At 39.0% G+C, this 27,827-nt stretch overlaps 1 protein-coding gene across 7 annotated transcripts in view; it reads left to right on the top strand.

Annotated features, from left to right (window-relative positions):
• The window catches only part of LOC109890647 (CSC1-like protein 2), an 84,841-nt gene that overhangs the window by 16,556 nt on the left and 40,458 nt on the right, over positions 1-27,827 (top strand). For 4 of the 7 annotated variants that reach the window (XR_004210451.1, XM_031827871.1, XM_031827861.1 and 1 more), the window contains exons 2-10: positions 3,954-4,197; positions 8,870-8,949; positions 11,981-12,019; positions 16,304-16,394; positions 17,502-17,539; positions 24,212-24,354; positions 26,022-26,073; positions 26,314-26,422; positions 26,616-26,686. Coding sequence is in view for 6 of the 7 variants with exons in the window: in XM_031827871.1 (XP_031683731.1) it covers positions 3,954-4,197; positions 8,870-8,949; positions 11,981-12,019; positions 16,304-16,394; positions 17,502-17,539; positions 24,212-24,354; positions 26,022-26,073; positions 26,314-26,422; positions 26,616-26,686 (867 nt within the window). In the remaining variant the exon portion in view is untranslated. The remainder of the gene's footprint in view (positions 1-3,953; positions 4,198-8,869; positions 8,950-11,980; positions 12,020-16,303; positions 16,395-17,501; positions 17,540-24,211; positions 24,355-26,021; positions 26,074-26,313; positions 26,423-26,615; positions 26,687-27,827) is intronic. The other 3 variants (XM_031827879.1, XM_020482636.2, XM_031827903.1) reach the window with 1 other exon arrangement.

The following is a 27,827-nucleotide window of genomic DNA, read 5'->3' as shown; positions in this document are numbered from 1 at the left end:
GCCTGTCGGCCCATGTGGGGCAAGTGCCGAGTTGTTATAAGTTGACGCTTTTGTTGTCCCGACTAAATTGTATTTAAATTCAGCTTAAGCCCTGCCCCCTCTTGCTCTTCTTCATTCTTATGATTGAGAGAGGGCGCTCATTATCTTTCCTTAAAGACACCGCACACATTATATATCTCAGCTGTATCTCACTCACTCACACTGTCTGATTTTATTACAAACCCGTGATTGTAGCATGATTCCTCCCTGCAGACCAAGGAAATTCAATCAGATGGATCATTTTAGATTTGTATTTTATGTGCACTTAATTGCAGCTCATGAGTTGGCCCCAATGTTTTTCCACTCTGGGTGTAACTCTTATACTGACATGGAATTGATCTTGTAGGAGAATTGTCCTTTTTCAATAATAATGTATATGCCTTTGTTCGCTACACACACACTAAACTGAGTACCTTACAGTATTTTTGGCAACGGAAGGGTGGATTTTTATTTCACTAAGCCCTTTGTGTACTTTTCTGACTATCCTCTCATGAGGTCTTACGGCAATGGAAAGTAATCACATTTGTACTTATAAGACATGGGCTTTTCATCAGGACGGTTAGATGGCTGCATAACACTATGTTCAGATACAGCTAGGAAGCCATGTCAAACAGAAAAAGGACACTTTTTCATACCAAGAGTAGTAAAAGAGCCCTGTATGAAACAAAGCTGTGCACCTGGCCTTAGTTTTGCTGTAGACTGCAGTGCACCTGGATTTAAAAAGAACAAAGCCCCTCTTTCCTCTGCTAGGATTCAATGGTAACATGTAGATGTGAATTTGGGGGGGGGGGGGGGGGGTAGCCTGATCTAGAATTGAACCCATGTCTCTGTGACTCAGTCCAACACCTTAGTCATTACCCCAAGCGGCTCAAACCTCATGGCGAGGTTCCTACTTTGTACTTAGTTGTACAAGTTACTTTCTACTTAAAATACCCCTTACTTTGTAAAGAATTGGTGTCAGAAGCATTCAACTTCTGACAACAATGCAGCTAATTTGGGAATAGCCTGACTGGAACTCAGTCATGGGTCTTTGCAACTGTCGGTCAGACGCCTTAGTCATTGCGAAGAGGCTCAAACCAGTCAAGTTACTAGGTTTTGTACTAAGGTCTCTACAATAGCACACCCACAACTGAACCTGTGGTTACTTTTGAAGTTGAAAACATTTATATAACACTACTTCACAACCCCAAATGTTTTTGTTTGTTGATAAGATGAGGTAGTAGGCTAAGGTATTAAGTGTTTCTGAGCAGTGTTCTTCAATCACCACAGACGAATCACAATGATCATTATCAAGGCTGCGTAGGAGGTACAACAACATATATTTTCTGTCAGATTTTCCCTATTGAGTCCACATCCTTATTTAGTCGTTGGGAAGTTCAATGTTGTCGGTAAGATCTTTGCATAGAATTCCTGTTGATCAGCTAGAATTCAGCTGCCAGAACTCCACACATCACTATCTTGGCTCATTTTCTCTCTTTTTTTTTCTTTCTTCTCTACTCTTCCCTCAAGCGAAGAGGGGAAAAAAGCATTCCATTCTCTTTTGATAAGAGAAAGTGGGACGATTTTAGGTGTGAAAAATAGGTTGGGAACACCTCACCATATCCATAAAGGGAATGCCGTCACCGAGTAGTAAGTCTGAGGCGATTAGTCAATGCTAGCCCTGGGGAGTGGCAGCTGCACGACTCATTGAAAGTCCTTAGCTTCATTTCTAAGCTGAGAACTCTGAAGCAAGCAGACATGCCATCTTTCGGGGAACGCAAATAGGCCAAACCCTTCATCTTATTCCTCAACAACATCAAGACCGATTGCACAGTTCATATTGATCCAACCTGTATTAGTTTATCGCCCAGTCAATCTAGGGCATGACTGTACAAGTGGGAAGAACTCTGAAACAGGTTACACTGTATCAGACAATGTATGAATCAATAGCTCTGTTTATAACTATCATGCGCCCTTTGTCCAGATCTTGCCCACATTCTGATTGTGACGTCTTTAGACCGATTTTGACGATTAAAAGACACATTGTGATATGATTGTGATCAGATCTTCCTGACGCCTTTCGGAGGTAGTCGGTCACACGGTGCCTGGATATCAATCAAGTGTAAACAGATCTAGATCAAACCATTTAAATCATCATTATACTGGTCTCTAAAATCTGACCAGTAGCACCATTCACTAATGGCATTGGTAATTATCTTAAAATAAATATTATTGAGAAAATCTGTCAAATTATTTGCATACAGGGAGACACCAGCTGATCTGGTCACAAAGAGACACATTTCAACACAATAGAATGTGCAGAGAGTGATTGGATCATATTGATTAGATATCGAAACTCGTGTTAGTGCAGGGTGTCAACAAAACTAATGACTGAATAATATGGCTGAAGTAATGTGGTGACGTTCTTCAGGGAAGCATCACATAGCAGGCACCAATGATTTCAACTATTTAAAAACAACACTATTGAGCTATTTTAGACCCCACTACAGACAGCTTGTTCAACTATGCCTTTAGATAATAATGCATTGTCCATGTAAAATCTGATATCTTCGAGTATAAGGGTGTTTTTATTTTTTGTTCTTGTCATAATTATTTTGTGCAAATTAGCACTATCTGTGGGATTAGATGTCAACTTAAATCAAATCAAATTGTATTTGGCACATGCGCCGAATACAATGTGAGTAGACTTAAAGGTGCTACAGAGGATTTATTTGAGATTTTTATCATTGTAATTTCGGAAAATGTCCTTAATATACAGTACATTTGGAAAATATTCAGACCCCTTAAGAAAGGCATTGATGTTTATGATTAGGTACACATTGGTGCAACGACAGTGTTTTTTTCGCGAATGCGCTTGCTAAATCACCCATTTGGCGAAGTAGGCTGTGATTCAATGATAAATTGACAGGCACCGCATCGATTATATGCAACGCAGGACAAGCTAGATAAACTAGTAATATCATCAACCATGTGTAGTTAACTAGTGATTTATGTTAAGATACGTTTAATTCTAGCTAGCAACTTACCTTGGCTCCTTGCTGCACTCGCATAACAGGTAGTCAGCCTGCCACGCAGTCTCCTCGTGGAGTGCAATGTAATAGGCCATAATCGGTGTCCAAAAAATGCAGATTACCGATTTGTTATGAAAACAACTTGAAATCGGCCCTAATTAAATCGTCCATTTCGGTTAATCGGTTGACCTGTAGTTGACATAATTGTAATCCAAACCCAACCCTCATGTAAGTCTTGATGAATTCTCAAAACATTTTAGACGAGATGGACTTCATGATTAAAATGATACTATTTACACTTTGTAGTACATTTTGAAACTAGAATATCATATCAATACCATAATGGCCACATTGGCCATTTTCAAAAGGAGAATTAGCTTTTTTGATTCAGTCGCTCTTTGATTTGGATTTTTAAGATTTTTGGGAATATGTGGTCACACCAAAAAACAGAGATTTTACTGTCATTCTGTTACCAAACTTTACATATGCACTGTTCGAGTAAATGTGTTTTTGTACATTTTTCTGGGGAAATTGTTAAAAGTAGTCCTTGTGCATAGAGTTCTATGGTTTGTTTAACTTTGCAATCAATGTTGATTGGCATACTTGTAAAGTGAAAAATCTGAATCTGTGTCAATCTGTTACTGTGAGGTGCCCCAACACTGATTGTGTGAAATGGTCCTTAGCGGCATAACACTTGCTCTATTTATTGAATTGCCTTCACAACAAGTTCTAGTTTTAGAAACTGTAATTTACAAAGATCTGAGTTTTGAGATTTCTATATAAAGTGCACAATTCCTCTCCCTAAGTGATGATGTTTAGGTGTTTTTCGTTGCCGTATGTGGTTTATCTGGATATCTGAAATCGGTGGTTTCACCCTCCTTTTCCTCCTTCCTTCCACGATAGGTTTCCAGGAAGATGCGGCTGTGAGCTTGCTCACAGTGCTGATCCTGTGGGTCTTCACCTGATCGTGACCATGGGGATATGGCCGGGGGGTGTCCGGGCCTGCATTGCAGGCCAGGAGAACTGCTCTGCCAACAATGAGTCCAAAGACTACTGTTACTCAGCCCGTATCCGCAGCACCGTGCTTCAGGGCCTACCCTTTGGAGGGGTCCCCACAGTCCTTGCACTGGACTTCATGTGCTTCCTGGTGAGTCTGCCTAGAGATCTGTCTTGCCTGTATTTCAAATAGATTCCTAGCTCCCATTCCAGTGCTGCAGGTTTTTCTCGCTCCCCTGTAGTTAATTTATTGATTTGTCACTGATTCATTGGCCAGAGATTATATTTACCTGGGATCCCAGGTCTGTGTACAGCAATACTTCTGACCTGAAGGTGCGTATTTGAGAAAAGGGGTCCTAGTGACTTTATGCTAACCTGCAATGATCACATAGGTACTCAGTATCTATGTGTGTGTGTGTGTGTGTGTACAGTACCTTTGGAAAATATTCAGACCCCTTGACTTTTTCAACATTTTGTAACATTACAGCCTAATTATAAAATGGATTAAATAAACATTTTTCCTCAGCAATCATATACGATACCCCATGATGACAAAGCGAATCAGAATGTTTTGAAAATATATTTAAAAAAAACAACTTATACTATTCAGACCCATTGCTATGAGACTCCAAATTGAGCTCAGGTGCATCCTGTTTCCATTGACCATCCTTGATGTTTCTACAACTGTGGTAAATTAAATTGATTGGACATGATTTGGAAAGACACACACCGGTCTATATAACATGCCACAATTGATAGTGCATGTCAGAGCAAAAACCAAGCCTTGAGGTCGAAGGAATTGTCCGTAGAGCCCAGAGACAGGATTGTGTCGAGGTACAGATCTGAGGAAGGGTACCAAAAAATGTCTGCGGCATTGAAGGTCCCCAAGAACACATTGGCCTCCATCATTCTTAAATGGAATAAGTTTTGAACCACCAAGACTCTTCCTAGAGCTGGCTGCCCGGTCAAACTGAGCAATCGTGGGAGAAGTGCCTTGTTCATGGAGGTGACCAAGAACCCGATGGTCACTCTGACATAGCTCTAAAGTTCCTCTGTGGAGATGGGAGAATCTTCCAGAAGGACAACCATCTCTGCAGCACTCTACCAATGAAGCCTTTATGGTGGAGTGGCCAGACAGAAGCCACTCCTCAATAAAAGGCACCTGATAGCCCGCTTGTAGTTTGCCAAAAGGTACCTAAAGAATCTCAGACCATGAGAAGCAAGATTCTCTGGTCTGATGAAACTGAATGCCAAGCATCACAACTGGAGGAAACCTGGCACCATCCCTACAGTGAAGTATAGTGGTGGCAGCATCATGCTGTGGGGATGTTTTTCAGTGGCAGGGACTGGGAGACTTGTCAGGATCGAGGCAAAGTACAGAGATCCTTGATGAAAACCTGCTCCAGGACCTCAGACTGGGGCAAAGGTTCACCTTCCAACAGGACAACGGCCATAAGCACACAGTCAAGACAATGCAGTAGTGGCTTCAGGATAAGTCTCTGAATGTCCTTGAGTGGCCCGGACTTGAACCCAATCTAACATCTCTGGAGAGACCTGCAAATAGCTGTCCAGCAGCGCTCCCCATCCAACCTGACAGAGCTTGAGAGGATCTTCAGAGAAGAAAGGGAGAAACTCCTTTAAATACAGGTGTGTCAAGCTTGTAGTGTCATACCCAAGAAGACTCAATGCTGTAATCACTGCCAAATGTGCTTCAACAAAGTACTGAGTAAAGCGTCTGAATAGTTATGTAAATGTAATATTTCAGTTTTGTTATTTCAAATGAATAAATTAGTAAACATTTCTTGAAACCAGTTTTTGCTTTGTCATTATTATATTTATTTATACATTTTTGAATTGACTGGAAGTTAACACTGCTTGAGGCACCTTTCCGTTTTGGAGACGGCAATATTAGACTTAACATGGTGGGTTAGCTAGTTAGCTTTGTGCCACAACAGATAGCAAATATCCTAACGTTATCTACATTAAAACATTTAGTATTTTGTCATTGTCCAACAACAATGCCCTTTCAATTATTTCATTGAAAAGGGATGATAAATTCTGTATGGATTCATGACTATTAGATAGTCTAATAAGCTAGCTAACTACCCTGCTATGTTAAGTTCTTGGGAATACTAACGTCGGCTTCTGAGTGCTTATACTACACGAAAACACAGGTTCATTTTTTTCTCACCAAATAATTACCATATCTTTCAAACTCTGTACATGTTATGTAATAGTTTTGACACATGTAATTCATTTTTAAAGACTTCCCATGGTTTGCTTGTGTGTTAATGCGCAGGAAAATATTTGGTTCGAAATGGCTCAGGTCAATTGGGCGGGCCTACATAAGGTCAACAGGGCTAGGATATTCAAATCCGGACCAGTAAGTCCGTCATTAGTGTTGATTTTCTATTCTCCCTGGATGTTAATTGATGTCATTGATTGGTCTGAGTCCACTCAACCTTGTGTCCTTGTCATTTGAGGTCTGAATCAGTCCCCAATTTATAGGGGAGGAAGAGTATGGTTTGACAAATCTTATTGAGTCTTATTAAATTCCTTTAGAAACTTTACACCCACCCACCTATGGATTTCAAATTGGACAAGTCGGTCAGTGAGTTCAATGGTACCATTTTCTTTTTGACCAGTCCTAATGGTTTGGCTGTAGTACTGGTGTGGAACAGGATGCTCCTGTTCAGGAAAAATTGATGGTAACATCCATAGTGCTTTGTGACCATGGGGACAATGGATTGACCTACATAGTGGCTGACTGTCTGGCAGTGGTGTTATTCAAATGAAGCTGTATTGTCATTGGGGCTCACCATCTACTGTTGTATTTTAAAGTATGCTACATTCACATGGCCACATGCTCATCTCCTCATGTATTGTAAAATGTTACTGGGCAGCCAAGTTCACAAAGTGATGGGTTATGGCTGTGCCTTGGTAAACATTATCAATAACTATATATGTGTCCAGAATGTGTTTTCACCCAAAATGACAGGGTCTGGTGACCAAATTAGTGTTCCGAAGACATTTCGTAATGTGTGCCCTCAAAGATCCCTGTCTCTCAAGGATTTTGTTTCTTAGGACAATGTCAACTTTGACGCTCATAAAGCAGCATATAGCAGGTCCCCCTCCCAAAACAGGTTTCTGTCTGTTCCTGGTTAAATAAAGGTTAAATAAAATATACCAAAAATATAACAACATGGACATGATATCATAACACAATGAACAGATGAAAAGGCTCGTTTAGTCAATTTATTTAATATTATTACTCACGTCTTTGTCAACGTAAGGAAAATGTGAAATATTTATGCAAACCTCAATCATTTTTGGAATCTGAACTGAGTGACGTGAGTGTTGGCCTTTTTATACTTTGACATTTTTTTTAATTACCCTTTAGAATTAAGCACCAATGTTGCTCCTTTCTATTGTCATCCTCTAATCGTACTACATTTACCTCCTATAATATGAAGTGGGGTCTGAAATTATTGACACCCTTGATAAAGATGAGCAATAATGACTGTATAAAATACGTAATTCAAATACTCAATTATATTTTATACTGATACAATTTCTCAGAGAAAGATTTTGTTTAACATTTAAAAAAGAAATTCTCATAGGTAGGGGTCAAAATTGACATCCCTAAAGATTCTTATAAGTCTAGGTCTAAAAGGCTCCTTAACAGCTTCTACCCCCAAGCTATAAGACTGCTGAACAATGAATCAAATGGCCACCCAGACTATTTACCCTGCTGCTACTCGCTGTTTATCACATATGCATAGTCTTTTTACCCATACCTACATGTACAAAATAACTTAACTAACCTATACCCCCGCACGTTGACCCGGTACCTCCTGTATATAGCCTTATTTTTATTTGACTATTTTTACTTGAGGTTATTTAGTAAATCTTTTCTTAACTCGTTCTTGAGCTGCATTGTTGGTTAAGGGCTTGTAAGTAAGCATTTCACAGTAAGGTCTACACCTGTTCTATTCAGGGTTTGTGACAAATACAATTTCGATTTGATTATAAGTAAAGTGGTCAAGTTTTGGTTGTGTTTCAGATTTTGTGCTCAGTAGAAATGAATGGTAAATGTATTGTCATTTGAGTCACTTTTATTGTGAATAGAATGTGTTTTTAAACACCTCTACATGAATGTGCGTGAGAAATTTAGAGGGTCAAAGATCATACCCCCCCAAGACATGCTTAACCTCCCCTGGTTTTGGTAATGGTGAGAGGTTAGCATTTCTTGAGGGGTATGATCTTTGACCTTCTAAATTTCTCACTCACATTCATGTAGAAGTGTTTAGAAACACATTATTCTATTCTTATTTGCAATGTCTCCAAAATGACCACAATAGATCATTTACCATTTAATTTCTATTGGGCACAAAATAATCTAAAATGGAGCCAAAACGAACCGTGAAGGCATCCAATAAGTTTTGTAGTGTCAAGCTTGATGTAGTCATTGCATACTAGGAATATGGGACCAAATACTAATCTTTTGACTACTTTATTTATAAGAATCTTTTGGTGTTTATACATTTTGACCCCTACTTTTTTTTCCTTCTCTATCTTTACAATTTTTTGGAGCGTACAATATAGCTTCATATTTGTTCATTTTTTCCCCCGTCATTATTGTTCATCTTTATCAAGGGTGTCAATAATTTCGGAGCCCACTAAGTGCTTACTGGTCCTACAATTCTTTTTATTTTTATGAACGGCAGTGACATTTGAATGATACACATATGTTCTTTGGGGCTCACCCAAAAAACACCAATGAAGAAGAAATCTTATCACATTACTTTCCTCTGTGCTTTCAGGTGCTTCTCTTTGTCTTCTCAGTACTGCGGAAAGTGGCCTGGGATTATGGACGCCTGGCATTGGTGACAGATGCTGACAGGTAGGCCTAACAGATGACTGAGGTGTTACATCGCACGCACACGTATACTGCCCTGATGTAGTCCTACTGGTCATTAGCCCTTGTCCGTTGAATTGTGAGAATGACTTGCCTGTTATGACTGTGTGCCTTAAGTAACCCCATTCCTTCCTACCTCTTCCTTCAGGATTATTGGTTTGCAAGTCATTCAGGGAGACTGAATGACTCACTGTCACTTACATACTACTCATTTCTGGAGCTGTATTTGAACAAAGACTGTCTGGGCTACAGGGTTTGCTCACACAGCAGAGCAACAAAATAGGGAATATTTTCACCAGTTTATTATCGTAACCCATTGGGATACTTATTAATAAATTATGATTCATCTATGGTTTGGGTATGTTGGTAATAAATATGGAAATAATTTCTAACTAGTTAGCATACTTACTGTATTTTACTGTTGTATCAAATCGATCACCTTGAATGTACATGATCTGGTGCAGTGCATTAAGAAGAGAAATAACACGTTTTGAACTCCTTGAGTACTGAGTCAGTCATTCACTGAGAACTGGGTCTTGTCATGGTCGCTCTGCTCATATCGACCTCATTATTTCTCCTCCAGGCATTTCCCCATGCAGACACATGCACATACATACTTTGGACATGGTCAAAAGACAAAATGAAAGGGTTAGCTTTCTGCCTCCATCTTATTTTTATAGGGTTAGCTATCTGACATTAAAAGTTGACCGTCATATTATATATCAGTGATCATGAATTCATGAATTTCGTCAACCAATTTGTTCCATAAAACAAGCGTATACCTAGGAGACTTGTCCAGGTAATCCAATGTATACTTGCACTCTGTAATGATGACACGCACCTGAATGCACTCATGACTGCTTTCTATGAGCACCAAAATTACAATCTGTTTCTCTGAATTGCCCTGTGAAAGCCTAACACTTAAGGTTATATTTTAGAACTTAGCTTGTCTTAAACAACAGTAATTGGTGTGGTGGGGGATGCAGAGTTATGTTCCAAACCAAACAACTACCAGTGTCCCTGCCCTAGTTCCTCAAGGGCACAGCTAGGAGAACAAACAAAAAGAACACCTTATAGTTTAACTCTTCTTTGAGTCATAAAACTGCATTGAAATTACTTAGGAACCATGCACACTTTGGAGGGGGTTTTGGCCACTTGGAGACGCATGTTAGTCCTCTCAGTCAAACCCTTGTAAATTTTTTGTAATGTTGCACCTACCCCACCTTTTCCAAAAATATTATTGTGTTACTGACTGTATCCAGAGTACAGTAAATGTAAACTGGACATACAATCAACACTAATAACAGGTGCTGTGTCCTCAATTTTGACCTAATCATTTTTCCAATGAATCCAAACTGTTCCCTTTCAATTGCTTATACATATACTTTTCATATTTCTTCTGTAAGAAACATTTTAATTAAGCCTGATCCAAGTAGGTCAATTCCCACGTGTGTAAAGGGTTAAGTAACCTGTCTTTTTGTAATCATACAAAATGTAACATATCACACTATTTTGAGTCTCAGCTTTACATTTACTATGTTACGTCTAGTCTTTCATGCCAGGCTGTTTTTCATTATAATTATTTTTTACACTAATAGAGTAAATATCCAACTCCTACGTTGATGACTCTTTTTAGTGTCATTTTAGTATACTCTTGCAATTTTACACTTATCTGTGTTTTGAATTAAGTCAACTCCCATCAGTTTACATTTTCTCTATCAGTTTACTACTTCTGAAGTGTAAGGGTGATGCCTTATTTGCATATCTTAATGTGTCACGTTATGGTAACTAGCAAAGTAATATCCAATCCCTTTTGGTATCCAACTCAAGGGAAGATATCACGACTTGTATTCAGAAAGCCTGTCGGAGCAGAAAGTAAAAAACAAAGGATTATAAACAATCAATGTACATGCAAAAAGACAGATATTAAAATAAACGATACAAATAAAATCTACCTCCTACGGAGCATGCTGGGAAATATGAGAGGCCCCTCCCACACCTGTGGATACTCCATAGATTTAACTCCCTGTCTCTTTACTCTTAATTGAGTAAAAAGTACTCCGTCCCAACTAACTCCAGAGAGCGTATCACACTGAGGGTTAAAATAACTCAAGTGGAGTCAATTTAACCCTAACAATTTTAACACCGTGATTTCAACTCTCCTTGATTTACCGTGTACCAATCCTGGATGGCCCCTTATAAGTACAATAATAGTTGAAGACTTATTTGGTTACTTTAAAGTGACCTGGGTCTGCTCATGGAAATGATGTATGAGATTTCTAAGTGCTTCATGTCCTTTGAAATAGTTCTGTCCTCCCATTCATTTAAAGGACAGAGAGAGAGGGGCAAACCGTTTCCTGCTCTAGTCCCACAGCTGACTGAACAATCTCTTTTGCGCCACATACTTCCTGTTTTCTTGTCTGTCCCGCTCCCTCTCCCTTGTCACTCCCTACACACACACACACACACACACACACTAGTGCTGAGTGATTTTATGTTTTTTGAGGATTTGGTTACGCTTCGGTTTTTGAAAAATAGTCACGGTCTTCAATATTGGTAAGATTTTTGTTTTTCTTCTGTAACTACACATAATAAAACAATTAGCTAATAAAAGCCCCATGAGTAAACCGGGCCCACATTTTTGTTAATTGTTCAGCACTAACAGACAGACACACGCACACACACACACACACAGCTGTTTTCTTGCTTTCAGGGGCTCTTTCAGAGCTGTGATGAGGCAGGGGTCACCAGTGTGGGAGTTGTATGTCCGTGTGTGTGGTGAGGGGATTGTGGGGTGACATTTGATCAGGGCCCATGTGATGTGATGGATCGCCCCTCAACCTCACCCCGCCTATGTCTCTCAAGCCTGTCCTGCTCCTTTACATTGTGTAACATCTAATTTGTTGACACTTTAGGATTTCTATCCAGGACTAACCTTAATGAAGTAAATGTGTACTCCTTTTCATGCCGATTATGCTCATTTTTCCTGTTTTTTTTTGTTTGTTTCACTGTGAAGATCGAAGAAGCGTTTCAACGGATTGGAGGAGCGGGAATAGTATGTTGTTTTTAAACACGTTTTGATTATCTCCTGGTTTTCCAATGTCGTCTTCTCTCTTCCCTGGTTGCTTTACTTTCCTAACTGTACTTGTCCTGCTCACTGGTGGACTAACACTCGATTTTTTCCTTTCAGGTGTGTGTGTGTGTGTGTGCAGTCCAATTCCATAATGTACTGCAATCAACTCCAATTGGGGTGTCCTGCGGGTTGGTGTGTGTGAGAGGTTTATGTGTATCTATCTTATTAACAAGCAAGATGGTTTGGTGTGAGGGCTCCGTCACTGCTTTTTGCTGTGGATTTATTGGGTGTCGACTCTGACTTTGGTTAACCCACCATAAGTGCCTTGTGTGTCATTAACCATACTGTTGACTTCCACCAGTGTATCTGCCATGGCTTCTGATGCTTTTGACTGTCACCTAACATATGAATCTTTTGACATGCATGCTTCCTTTTTAAATATTTGAATATAACATAGTCGGAGAAGAGAAAAGGGTAACTATGATACACTGAGAGCAAATAATACAAGGTAAACGGTGAATCAGGGTGGATGTGAACTTCCCTAGGCCCTCTTGCTGTGGCGTCTTTGTGAATCCTTGTGACATTAGCTGTGATGATAGCACCTCCCGAGTGGACCCTTTATTAGACGATAAGAAGCCAAGTTATCAACAGGCTGGGTTCTCAGTCAAAAAATGACCCCTTCCCCTCTGTCCATTCAGGGCTATGAAGGGGTCAATAAAGGCAGAGGAAAGGAGTGTTTTCAGATTGGAATCCAGCTAGAAAGTGGAATGTGGTCTTCTGTCCTGACGGATAAATGCCCCCATTTCTGTACATGTCGTCATTGGACTAAGTTTATTGTTGGACCGTGGTAGATCTTCTGTTGTAGGATGTAAGAGTGGGAGATTACAATACACACCCAGTGCTGCATCTAAAACAACCTATTTGTAGACTTTGGGCCCTATTCAAAATCGCTAACTGTCTTTCCGGAATAGGTCAAAAACAAATCCTTCCCTTCAAGAAATGATGGAGTAATACTGTTGTTGTTGAGGCCAGGCACCACACTGATGGTGTCCCCCCCCTTAATCACAATCACCTAGGCTGTAGAGCCCCACTCTGGAGGTGTCATAATACCCTTAAAACCTAGCAGTCAAACAGGGAAATGGTTCCAATCATTTTTTTAAAACTATTTTTCCCACAGGGGATTTTAGAAACACTTAAAATAAGGGATGTGTTTCATGTAGGCTTACCCTGGCGTGAAGTTTTGATAACCATGTAAATCTCTCTCGGTCAATATGATTTTTATCAATATTCGTCTCCATTTACTCTCGGATTTGAAAATGCTAATTAGCATCAAAGTAGACATCATGCAAAACTACAAATCCCTGCAAGGTCCTGCACATCATATCTAGCAGACACCTTTACTAAAAAATATTGTGTTAATTTAAAACTTGCACAGTTCACAGAACTGTCAGTTTTAAAGAAATATAGCTAATTTATTCATTACTACATTTAGCTAATGTTAGATGGTTAATCCAGAGATTACCTTTGCCTTGATTCGGCAGTCTCGTTCAGATCATCATGGCATTTGTAGTTCTTTATGATAGCCACATTAGCAGCTAATTAGCATTTAATTTGGGGGGGTAAATACAGGCAAATACATTGATCAAAGTCACCTTGTCCTAGAGAGATTTACATGGTTATCCAAACTTCACGCCAGGGTAAGCCTACACGAAACACAGCCCTTATTTGAAGCGTTTCTAAATCTATGGAGATCTATGGTGGAATAATTATTGGAACCATTTCCCTGTTTGACCTCCTAGGTTTTATGGGTATTATGACTCATACTGTGGTACTCTATATTTAATTAAATATGCAAATATTTGCATATCCTGTAAATAAATTTTTCTGGAAACTGTCATTGTCAGTCATTAGGGGCGGCAGGTAGCCTAGTGGTTAGAGCGTTGGACTTGTAACCAGAAGGTTGCAAGATCGAATCCCCGAGCTGACAAGGTAAAAATCTGTCGTTCTACCCCTGAACAAGGCAGTTAGGCCGTCATTTGAAAATAAGAATTTGTTCTTAACTGACTTGCCTAGCTAAATAAAGGTAAAATAAACACAAAACATTTGCCCGTAGTGCCTGGCCTTGAGTTGTAGTTTTTTTGAGTACATAACCCAAAACAGGCTTTCTTATAGCGTAAAAAAACAATTGCTCATGATGAGAAGACAGTTAATAGGTTGAATTGAATACGGCCCTTGGCGTTTAAAGCATAAGACAATGCATGTCCATTGCTCAGTGGAGCTCTAATCACAAAATGAGATTATGCATATCAAAGATGGTACACTACATGACCAAAGTATGTGGACACCTGCTCGTCGAACATCTCATTCCAAAATCATGGGTATTCATATGGAGTTGGTCCCCCCCTTTGCTGCTATAACAGCCTCCACTCTTCTAGGAAGGTTTTCCACTAGATGTTGGAACATTGCTGCGGGATCTTGCTTCCATTCAGCCACAAGCATTTAGTGAGGTTGGACACTGATGTTGGGCGGACCATTACTCCTCCTTCACCAAACTTTACAGTTGGCACTATGCATTGAGACAAGGAGCGTTCCCCTGGCATCCGCCAAACCCAGATTTGTCCGCCGGATTGCCAGATGGTGACGCGTGCTTCATCACTCGTGAGAATGCGTTTCCACTTCTCTGGAGTCCAATGGTGGTGACCTTTACACCACTCCATCCGACGCTTGATGTTGCACATGGTGATCTTAGGCTTGTGTGCGGCTGGTCGGCCATGGAAACCCATTTCATGATGCTCCCGACGAACAGTTCTTGTGTTGATATTGCTTCCAGAGGCAGTTTGGAACTCTGTAGTGATTGTTGCAACCGAGGCTACGCTCTTCAGCACTCTGCTGTCCCGTTCTGTGAGCTTGTGTGGCCTACCGCTTCACGGCTGAGCCGTTGTTGCTCCTAGACATTTCCACAATATTTACAGTTGACCGGGGGGGCAGCTCTAGCTGGGAAGAAATTTGACGAATTGACTTGTTGGAAAGGTGTCATCTTATGACGGTGCCACGTTGAAAGTCACTGAGTTCTTCAGTAAGGCCATTCTACTGCCAATATTTGTCTGGAGATTGCATGGCTATGTGCTCGATGTTATACACCTGTCAGCAATGGGTGTGGCTGAAATAGTCAAATCCACTAATGTGAAGGTGAGTCCACATACTTTTGTATATATAGTGTATTTCCTCAGGCATGTTAGGCAGCACAATGCAATGGTGGCCAACATAGATCGTTCAAAGCCTTTCTTCAGTCTAAAAATTCTACTGCTAGCACACAACCATTATTTTGCTCGAGGGTACCGTCAATGATGCCTACCTTAATGTCTGGATGCTTGGCATACTTGGGGCACCCTCAGCCAGAGTTGTGTTGGTCTGAGTTGCACACTGTGTATGTCTCTTGTCCTATAGAGTAAGGGGTAACCCTTTACTTGATACCTCCCTGACAAGGCAGATGTCATAAACAGTCATTACACTGTTGGCTGATTCTACCAGACTTTACAGTCATGACACAAACCATAATCTAGACATCTATCCAGCCCCACGAGTTTGATGTTTGTGTAGTTACAAATGTTGAACTCGTGGAGCTGGACATCTATTATGTCATTCACATAGCAGCCTTGTTGATGTTGACCTTGGTGTGGGGAGTTCACGTGAAATGTTGTGTGATTTTGTTAGTGCATAGTATCTACAGTAAAAAGTCAAATGTAGGATTATCTCATGTGACAATGACTAAATTAACTGTTTTCTGATTGACGCCTCTGTGCGTACCAAGTCAGCAATGCTTGATTGGCCAGTAATTCCGCTGAGGGATGATGGGATCTTGAATGTGTCATGTTAGACCCTCCGAGAGATGGAGAGTTTATCAAACTGACTATAAAATATACACAGAATGGCATGGTTCTACAGACATTGTTGAGTAACTGTTATGGTTTCATTAATAAATTGAAATTTTTTATGATAAATATGCAGCAGTGAAACATAATGTGGGTTGGGGTCAAATTATATTTAAATGTTCGAAATTCAGGAAGTAAACTGACATTCCAATTTTCTGTTTACTTTCTGAATTGATGGAATTAAAATGGAATCGACCTCATTAGCTTTTCCTCTAGCCTCAATTCCATTCTGTTTCAAACCACAAATTAACAAACTAAACCACAGTTGCAGGACCCGGTCCTGCCTTGTTCTCCGTGCCTCCATCAAAGCCTGACACTTGTCCTCTGTTTCCAGTGTTGCCTCAGCTCTGCATTCTGAAACGCCAGACCGCTATGAACGTCTCACTTCAGTCTCCAGCTCTGTCGACTTCGATCAACGGGATAACGTGAGAAATCCCTCCCTACTCCCTCCCTCCGAATGTTTCCCGACCACTGAGGTTGTCTCCTACTGGTCACACGTGCATCTCTTTAATCGACTCCATTGGCTTTGCCTCCCATCCCTGTTAAATAATGCAAGATAAGTAGAGGACTGTAAAGCCGCTGGCTGCCAGCCTTGGATGTGGGTGGAGTCAGGTCCGTCAGACAGAGTTTCACTTGGTGACTCCTGATGGAGACTTCCCACCCCTTATCGATTCAGTACATAGATGTTTTATCATAAGGGAGACTTATCTCCTTATCTCTCTTGACTCTTCCAGGTAATGCAACACAGTATTGTATATGGTGATCGTTTGAATTTAATATCCTTAAGATGAAATGCCCCAGTGTGTGGAACAGACACTCATACACATTTTCAAACTTGTGACTTTTACAGAAATATAAGCTAAACCAGTCAGTTATCCACACACCAATGTCCCTCAAGAACATTCTATGGAACTCCATACGATATCCCCGAGTCATGTGTAGCACTGTAATCACCCTAGTAGGTCAATTCAGTCCACGTTATCTCTTTCTACCTCCTAGCCTTTTAATCCCAGCTGGTAGGCTAAGGCTCTGCCTCCACTCTCCCTGCCTGTTCACTGAAACTCACATCACGATTGGGCCACTGCTATAGCTGTCCTGATCACGTTGGCTTTACCCCAGATAGTCCCCTGTTTATTGCCCTCTCAGGTCATACAGTACTTGGACCCCAATGAAATAAATTGCAGATAAAGGAACACCGTAGTTTAATTCAGAATGTTTACACTGTGTTTTGAGTTTAGGTTTCACATCAACATCCAATGACTATGAGAATAGCATGTTGCTATGTTGGATTTAACGCCTCTGATAAATACAAAACAATGCTGGTTTATTCTGTATCTGCAATTGATTGAATTGGGGACTAAAAACGAAAACACTTTATAATGCCTCACCACTGTCAAATTATTTGATTGTGTGGAATTTCATTTTTATTTATTTTTAAATCTCCATGTATTGAAAATGTTGAAAAGCGATTTTTGTTTTAAACTGCATATTTTTCAAATGTCTGATTGTCATTGTGCATGTCTACACTGCAGGGCTTCTGTTCCTGGTTAACTGCCATCTTCAGAATAAAGTAAGTGAGTCTGTTATCAACGTTCTATGTAAATGCTTGATTGGGAAAAAGCTAGAGATCATGCACATCAATGTTGCCACAAAAATGTGCAACTGAATGAATAGTAATGCTAATGTGCTAAAGGCCACCTCTGATCGGAACAAACAGTGATAAATAACTATCGCCCTATTTCAAAACAATATTGCCTAGCAAAAATATTAGAATCCTTGATTAATTCTCAGCTACAATCTTTCTTATCTATGAAATGTATCCAGAATGTTCACCGGTCTGTTTTTAGACCAGGACATAGCACCATCTCTGCTGCATCCCAAATACAATATCAACATGTCAAGTGGCTAGTTAGTGCAACTTCTTTAGGCAATTTTACAGCTATCAATTTAGGAGTCTCCAATCTCACCATGTTCAACCTGTGGATAATGCGCCTCAGGGCAGGGTTTGACATTTGAGGAGATGGTAAACGTTGCCTGCGCTACGGCAATGGGCCTCGCGGTGCATTCTGTGTGAAGGCGCACTCTCGTGCAAAGTGTGAATGGGAGTCTGTTGGGCGCTAGCTCAAAACCCAACATTAGCATGAATTTTGTCAAAAAGAAGTACAACATTACAAATCTTTTCCGAGATGTGCGATATTTAACATGCTATCACTAATATCGTATAGCTTTGGAATCGTTACATTGCGTACTTTCGAGGAAAATAGGCACATTCCTCGACATATATACTGACTTTGAGAAGGGATTGCGTGACGATTAGTTTAGCAACCGCGTGACGCAGCATGACAATGTGAATGCGATTAGTCCACAGTCTGCTGGGTGGGGTTTATTACGTTCCATTATTCATTGGATTCCTATCTCCTTTCTATAATATCTCTGACAACGGCACCATACAATGCACCCCGGACTAAAGAGGCAGAAAATATTTCTCGAGGTAGGAATATCACAAAAATATAATCAATGGCTCATTCGAGAGAAGACATCCTCCCGAGTTTTGACATCGGCCAGTATTGAAATCTGACCTGTACGATAGACGTTTTTGCAATCCTAAATGTCATATTCCTGTTAACTTCCAGTGTAGTGAGAGCGACTTAATCAGTTCTACGTCATACCGGACGGATTTCTGTCTGCTTGAACCCCAATAACTCGGATGTGTGAACCTTTCCTTTAAAAACTACTTGACAAATCTAACATAATATGTATCTATTGATGGTGTTCAGTTAAGTTTCCTTAATATATATAACAAAAGGTGTTCTGCAAGGGCTGATTCTGGGTGCAGTACTTTTTGCCATCTACATGAACAATATTGGTTTTTCTGTGAATAATTGTAAATTGCGCCTGTATGCGGATAATACTGTTGTATATTTGATTCCCCTCCACCGTGGACAAGGCTCTGTCTGACCTACAGACTGCTTTCATTCTCACGAAAAACACAATTTGCCCTGAAATTTGTATTAAATACTGGAAAAACGAGGTATATGTTTTCTAGAGCGCTCAACAATGACTCTAAAGATCTGTACTTTGAATGGTGCCTAACTTGATCGTATCTCTGCTTACAAATATCTGGCATTTGGATAACAGAGAAGTTGAGAATAAAACTAGGCTCTATAGCAACAGGTCACGCCTCTTGCTTAATTGCAGGAAGCAGATCTTTCAGTCGCCGTTCCTACCAGTCCTAGACTATGGCGACACCTTCTACATTGTTGCAGCTGCCACTTCATTAAAGCTGTTAGATGCAGTGCACTTTGCTTTATTACAGGCAACAGGTTTTGCACTCATCACTGCATTCCCTATCTCAATGGCCCTCTGACTTTGCGTAGGTCAAAACATTGCATTCTGTTTATTTTAAAGCCTGTTTGCTAAAACACCTGTATTACCTAACATTGTAACTAGCCTATTGAAGTATGAGATGCCATATCCTGTTGCAGGGATGGCTAAATCTTGAAATTCCTTCTGTCACTACAGATTTCGGTAACTGCTTTTAGTTTGTTCTATGAGTGATGTGCTAAGAATCTTCAGAAAACCCTACAGTTGGACGCATTGGTGCCTTTCCTGGCAATTCAGATTGTTGGTAGAGGGACCTCTTCACTGGGGAATATGGTAGTTTTTTTAGAATCGTTTTTTGTGTATTTTGCTTTGTTTCCTATATTCTTTCCTTGGTTGCTTGGTCTTGTCATGTAGGGCTCCCTTGAAAAAGAGACCTTTGTTATCAATGGGACTCCCCTGCCTTAATACATACAATTAAATACTGTAATATAGTAGAAAAATAAATATTGTTTTAGATGTATTCCTTTTGTACACATCAGTGCGCAACTGGCAATTTGGAAGGGCTGGGTTGTTAAACCATGGGGGCTGTTTGAAATTGAAATTAACAATACAAGTGTTAATGAATTTACCTGCATAAAACACAGCTAAATTCCCACATATAGTAATAAAAAAATATATAAATCTTGCTGGTCACAGACCTGGGCAGAAAATAGTTGTATTGTGTAGTTTGTTTTAAACCTTTTCAAATAATCTAGGTAGTCGAATATAGTTTAAAAATAAATAATTATTTCCTTTGTTATTCAAGTACAGGTCTCATGAAAAATACTTTCAAATATCATTTGCTTTTCTATCTTTCAGATAACCAAATAATATTGGAAGTGCCTTCTGAAAGTTTCCACACCCATTTTCCCACATTTTGTTGTTACAAAGTGGGATTAAGATTAAATTGTCATTTTTTGGTCAATGATCTACACAAAATATGCTAAAGTCAAATTGGAAGTGGAAGAAAAATTCTAACATTGTAAAAAAAAAAATATATATATATATATATATATATAAGCAAAATAAACACTAATGTATCTTGATTAGATTAGTATGCAACCCTCACAGGTGATTATACATGTTAGAATCACCTATGAGTTGTGGGCTGTGAGTTTCTGGGTAAGTCTCTTAAGAGCTTTTCACACCTGGATTGTGCAACATTTGCCCATTTATTATTTTCAAAATTATTCAAGCGCTGTCAAATTGGTTGTTGATCATTGCTAGACAACCATTTTCTGGTCAAAGATTGTCAAGCAGAGTCAAAACTGTAACATTCACAATCTTCTTGGTAAGCAACTCCTGTAGATTTGGCCTATTGTCCTGCTGAAAGGTGAATGAATCTACCAGTGCCTGTGCTTAGCTCCATTCATTTATTTGTTTTTATCCTGAAAAACTCCCCTGTCCAGTATGATTACAAGCATACCCATAACATGATGCAGTCATCACTATCCTTGAAAATATAGACAGTGGTACTCTGTAATGTTGTATTGAATTTACCCAAAACGTAACATATTCAGGACAAAAAGTTGATTGCTTTGACATTTTTTTTTTTTTGTTGCAATATTACGGCAGGGTAGCCTAGTGGTTAGAGCGTTGGACTAGTAACCGAAAGGTTTCATTGTCAAATCCCCGAGCTGACAAGGTACAAATCTGTCGTTCTGCCCCTGAACAGGCAGTTAACCCACTGTTCCTAGGCCGTCATTGAAAATAAGAATTTGTTCTTAACTGACTTGCCTAGTTAAATAAAGGTCAATTAAATTAAATTAATAGTGGCTTGATGCAAACAGGATGCATGTTTTGCAATATTTTTATTCTGTGCATCCTTTTCACTCTGTCAATTAGGTTAGTATTGTGGAGTAACTACAATCACAGCCATTAAAATTAATACATTTTAAATTCAGGCTGTAACACAAAAGTATTAAGTCAAGGGATGTGAATACTTGAAAACCCCAATATATTTATTTGATGCCTGACAAATATTTGAAGAACCAAAAACTACAACAGCTAGTTGAATTTAGAGGTCGACCAATTAGGATTTTTCAACACCGATACCCATTATTGGAGGACCAAAAAAAGCCGATGCCGATTTTTACATTTATTTTATTTGTAATACTGACAATTACAACAATACTGAATGAACACTTATTTTAACCTAATATAATGCATTAATAAAATCAATTTAGCCTCAAATCAATAATGAAACATGTTCAATTTGGTTTAAATAATGCAAAAACAAAGTCTTGGAGAAGAAAGTTAAAAGTGCAATATGTGCCATGTAAGAAAGCTAACGTTTAAGTTCCTTACTCAGACATGAGAACATATGAATGCTGGTGGTTCCTTTAACACGAGTCTTCAATATTCCCAGGTAAGACATTTTAGGTAGTAGCCTAATATCGGGAGTTGATAGGCTTGAAGTCATAAACAGCTAATGCCAGATGCACGAAAGTTCTGTTTGAATGAATGCTTACGAGCCTGCTGCTGCCTACCATCGCTCAGACTGCTCTATCAAATCATAGACTTAGTTATAACATGATAACACACAGAAATACGAGTCTAAGGTCATTAATATTGTCGAATCCGGAAACTATCATCTCGAAAGTTGTTTACAAGTTGTTTATTCTTTCAGTGAAATACAGAACCGTTACGTATTTTATCTAACGAGTGTCATCCATAAGTCTAAATATTCCTGTTACATTGCACAACCTTCAATGTTATATCATAATTACGTAAAATTCTGGCAAATTAGGAGGCCCAAAATGTTGCATATACACTAACTCTGCATGCAATGAACGCAAGAGAAGTGACAGAATTTCACCTGGTTAATATTGCCTGCTAACCTGGATTTCTTTTAGCTAAATATGCAGGTTTTAAAATATATACTTCTGTGTATTGATTTTAAGAAAGGCATTGATGTTTATGGTTAGGTACACATTGGAGCAATGATACACACCGCATCGATTATATGCAACGCAGGACATGCTAGATAAACTAGTAATATCATCAACCATGTGTAGTTAACTAGTGATTATGATTGATTGATTGTTTTTTATAAGAGAAGTTTAATGTTAGCTAGCAACTATCCTTGGCTTACTGCATTCGCATAACAGGCAGTCTCCTCATGGAGTTCAATGTAATCAGGTGGTTAGAGCGTTGGACTAGTTAACTATAAGGTTGCAAGATTGAATCCCCTGAGCTGACAAGGTAAAAATCTGTCGTTCTGCCCCTGAACGAGGCAGTTAACCCAAGGTTCCTAGGCCGTCATTGAAGATAAGAATGTGTTCTTAGCTGACTTGCCTAGTTAAATTTGATAAAATAAAGGTGTAAAAAAAATAATAATAATCTGCCAAATCGGTATCCAAAAACCGATTAATTCGGCCATTCCGATTAATCGGTCGACCTTTAGTTAAATTAGTCTAAATATATACTGAACGAAAATATGAACACATGTAAATTGTTGGTCCCATGTTTCATGAGCTGAATTAAAACATCCAATAAATTTTCCATACGCACAAAATACTTATTTCTCTCACGTTTTGTGAATTTATTTCAATTAACTGATTTCCTTATGAACTGCAACTCAGTAAAATCTTTGAAATTGTTGCATGTTATGTTTATTTTTGTTCAGTGTATCATCGTTAGCACATGGTTTGGAGGGCTCTCAGATATGAATCTTAATCTATATCCTAGAAATAAATGTATGAATGACATATATTCATCTCAACATTAGAGTATTTCTAAATGACTAACAAATATATTTTCATGAGTGAGAAATAAGGTAATATAGTAATACTTGACATCAAGTACTTATACATCTGTAATTACTTTGATTATTACAATAGCAACATTGGTGTTACATAGAACTTTGGTAATTTTTTTATAATTGTGTAATAGAGTAATACCATAGTTATAAATACTCTCAGCTCATTTCTATGCAATTAAAATGCAATTATCAAAATGTTATTTAACAACGTGCTAATAAAATGTTGCTCAAAGTAATTTGTTTTATTACATAGGCATAAGAACAGTTTAATGTTAACAAAATATGGATATTAAATGTCGAAAGGGAACACATTTAATACCAGCCTTCTTGAATTAACTACAGCCTAGGTAGGTTGAACATGTTAGTTTGTACTCTGTGTAAACTGTCCCTTTTTAAGATGGTATAGTGTGTGTTTGAAACGAGAGCACTTACCCTCAGATGAAGAAAAAAATGTGTTTCTAAATTGTTTTTTTCTGAGCATCCAACTTGCTGTTTGCAAATGGCTTTGAATGTCTCTGCAGTATTTTCAGGTATCATAAAATCAACTGCAGCTTTCGACCTTTTCAGTGGCATGTTGATAGTCATAGTAGTTGAGTGTCACAACTTGGTTATACTTATCTGTAAAAAAAAATATTATTAGTTAATTGGTTTGACTTGATTATCTACACCTGAGGCAATGGACATTCCGAAGAATGGACATTTTACAGAAGTTTCATATAATGAATTTTGTAGATCAAATATGATTTGCTGTCGGATAGTGGAAAAGTATAAGAAATTGTGTGCTCTATTCATTATATTTCTATCTGCAACATGCAGTTCCAGATACAGCCATGCCATTTATTGTTGTCACTGCCAAACAAACTATTTGTTCCTCCCCAAAAATTGTTACTTTACACAAAGAATAGTTTAAAACGAGTTATCCCAGGTCTGCACATAACTAGGTCTCATGCTGAGCTTTAAGTGGTTTTAATTCAAATGTAAAAAATGTACCTCCTACCCCTTTCACCAAAAATAAGGTCAAAAGGTTTAAAAAAATAAGGTTCTTGTCTCTGTGTAAATGGGGCTCAACTTATACTCCAAAAGTGAACCCACTTCTCCTGCCCTCACCCCACCCAGGGACGAGGAGATCCGGGAGAAGTGTGGTGAGGACGCCGTGCACTACCTTTCCTTCCAGCGCCACATCATCGGCCAGCTGGTGGTTGTTGGGGTTCTGTCTGTGGGCATCGTCCTGCCGGTCAACTTTTCTGGAGACCTTTTGGGTGAGTATGCCAGATTTCCATTAATTTCTATTAATGAAATGTACCTCTTGTTTACCTTTATAAATCCCTTATTAATGAGATCACCTTGTTTTTGTTGCCGTCATGTGAGACTTTTTCTAAAACATCTAAAACAAATTTTTCTAAAACATTTTTCTAATGTATTGAAAATTAAATACAGAAGTATTCACACCCCTCAGTCAATACATGTTAAAATCACATTTGGCAGCCATTACAGCTGTGAGTCTTTCTGGGTACGTCTCTAAGAGCTTTGCACAGTTGTATTGTACAGTATTTGCACATTTATTCATTTTTTTTATTCTTCAAGCTCTGCCGAGTTTATTGTTGATCATTGCTAGTCGGCCATTTTCAAGTCTTGCCATAGCCATAAGCCAATTAAAGTCCAAACTGTAACTAGGCCACTGAGGAACATTCAACATCATCTTGGTAAGCAATTCCATTATATATTTGGCCTTGTGTTTTAGGTTATTGTCCTAATGTAAGGTGAATTTGTCTCCCAGTGTCTTTTGGAAAGCACTGAACCAGGTTTTTCTCTAGGATTTTATCGGTGCTTAGCTCTATTACATTTATTTTTATCCTAAAAAAAACTCCCTCGCTGATTAAAAGAATACCCATAACATGATGCAGCCACCACAATTCTTGGAAATATGATGTGGTACTCGGTGATATGTTTGGCGCAATTTGTATTCAGGACATGAAGTTATTTAAAAAAACAATTGTTTTACTTTTACCCCCTTTTCTCCCTAATTTCGTGATATCCAATTGGTAGTTAGTCTTGTCTCATTGCTGCAACTCCCCTATGGACTCAGGAGAGGCGACGGTCGAGAACCATGCATCCTCCGAAACACGACCCTACCAAGCCGCCCTGTTTCTTGCCAGCTGCACCAAAGCTCCCCGCCATTGGAATCTGTAGCAGTGAAAACACGCTCTCTGGAGCAATGAATCACACTTCATCATCTGGCAGGCCGACAGACTAATCTGTGTTTGGCAGGTGCCAGGAGAACGCTACCTGCCCAAATGCGTAGTGCCAACTGTTAAGTTTGGTGGAGGAGGAATAATGGTCTGGGCTGTTTTTTCATGGTTCGGGCTAGGCCCCTTAGTTCCAGTGAAGGGAGATCTTAACACTACGGCATACAATGACATTCCAACTTTGTGGCAAAAGTTTGGGGAAGGCCCTTTCCTGTTTCAGCATGATAATGCCCCAGTGCACAAAGCGAGGTCCATACAGAAAGGGTTTGTCGAGATCAGTGTGGAATAACTTGACTGGCCTGCAGAGCCCTGACTTCAACCCCATCAAACACCTTTGGGATAAATTGGAACGCCCGACTGCGAGCCAGGCCTAATCGCCCAACATCAGTGGCTGAATGGAAGCAAGTCCCCGACACAATGTTCCAACATCTAATGGAAAGCCTTTCCAGAAGAGTGGAGGCTGTTATAGCAGCAAAGGAGGGACCAACTCCATGTTAATGCTCATGATTTTGGAACGAAATCTGTTACGTTGTATTCTGAGGCAGACTACTTTATTTTTGTTGACTATCATAGCTAAATTGCTACAAGAAAGTTTATTTAAGTTGACTAACAGACTAAGTACAGATAATATAAATACTTAAAGGAAATGTCTATATACATTGTTCTCTTTTTGTCACCAGAAAATAATGCATACAGCTTTGGGCGGACCACTATAGCAAACCTGAAGTCTGGGTAGGCACATTTTTTTTTATAACACGCTTTTGTTATGTTGTTGGATATTAAACCAATGGCATTATTTGAAAAGAAAGAATTATGGGTAGTTACGGAAAATCCCAGGGGGCAAAACTGGTTGCAATGACTTTATTATTAAGTATTTTGGTACATCATGATCAGATGAATGTATACTGGTTGTAATGTTTTTAGACATCTTTTAAACAACATATTTATCAAATCTCTTCTGTGTTTTCTCAGGACTAACCTCTTGTGGCTCCACACTTCGTTTGCATTCATATACCTGCTTCTGACTGTGTACAGCATGAGACGACACACGTCCAAGATGCATTACAAGGAGGACGACCTGGTAAAGTTTATTTGATTTATTTATTTATCCATAGTCAAATTCAGATGAATGCAATGTCCACTTAATCATGGGCTACAATAGAAACATTTGTAATGTAATAGTTATGAAGTATACTATACAGTACATGGCAACATCTGGTTAACAGATGTGTTATTTTCAGCAGTCATAAATCAAAGCATATGCTCTTTTCCAGGTGAAACGTACTTTATTTATCAATGGGATCTCCAAATATGCCGAAGAGGTCCACATAAAACAACACTTTCAGTAAGCATTTCTCTGGTTTCATTTATGGTCAGACATCAATCAGCAAAGCATTGGCTTGTACCTGCATGTGTGGTCAATCAATGCTGACCCCACAGTAGAATGTACATCATTGATAAACATGAGCAATAACGACTGTAAAATAAATCATTCAAATACTGTATGCAAACAAAAATGTGAACTTATTTTAACTTAAACAAAATCTCTTTCTCTGAACAATTGCATTAATAAGCAATATTATTTTCTGAAAAAAGGGCTCAACATGATATACACCCATAAAGACTCTTATAAATAAGCTAGTCAAATGTTTAGTATGTGGTCCCATATTCCTAGCATGCAGTGAACTACATCAAGCTTGTGACCGTACCAACTTTTTGGATGCATTTCAGATTGTGTTGTGCCCAATATAAATTAATGGTAAGTGATGTGTTGTCATTTTGTTGTCACTTTTATTGTAAATAAGAATAGATGTTTCTAAGCATATGTTTCTAAACATTACCATTAAATGGGAAGGTTAGCATGTCTTTGGGGTATGATCTTTGAACCTCAAACTTTCTCACTCATTATTCACGATTCATTCAGGATTATCTGTAAACATATTAGCTTCCACATTATTGTAGAAGTGTTTAGAAAAATATATTCTTATTTACAATGAAAGTGACTCCAAAATGACACAGTACATTATGTACCATTTCATTTATATTTGGCATAAAATAATCTTAAACACAAAAAAACTAAATTCAAACACAGAAAAAAACGAAATGCAAACACAAAAAAACTAAACACCAGTCTCAACATCAACAGTGAAGAGGCAACTCCGGGATGCTGGCCTTCTAGGCAGAGTTGCAACGAAGCCTTATCTCAGACTGGCCAATAAAAATAAAAGATTAAGATGGGCAAAAGAACAGACACTGGACAGAGGAACTCTGTCTAGAAGGCCAGCATCCCGGAGTCGCCTCTTCTCTGTTGACGTTGAGACTTGTGTTTTGCGGGTACTATTTTAATGAAGCTGCCAGTTGACTTGTGAGGCGTCTGTTTTTCAAACTAGACAAATGTACTTGTCCTCTTGCTCAGTTGTGCACCGGGGCCTCCCACTCCTCTTTCTATTCTGGTTAGTGCCTGTTTGCGCTGTTTTGTGAAGGGA

Source organism: Oncorhynchus kisutch, linkage group LG1 (genome assembly GCF_002021735.2).
Source record: "Oncorhynchus kisutch isolate 150728-3 linkage group LG1, Okis_V2, whole genome shotgun sequence".
Lineage (NCBI taxonomy): Eukaryota > Metazoa > Chordata > Actinopteri > Salmoniformes > Salmonidae > Oncorhynchus > Oncorhynchus kisutch.
This window is presented reverse-complemented; position numbering and strand designations above follow the sequence as displayed.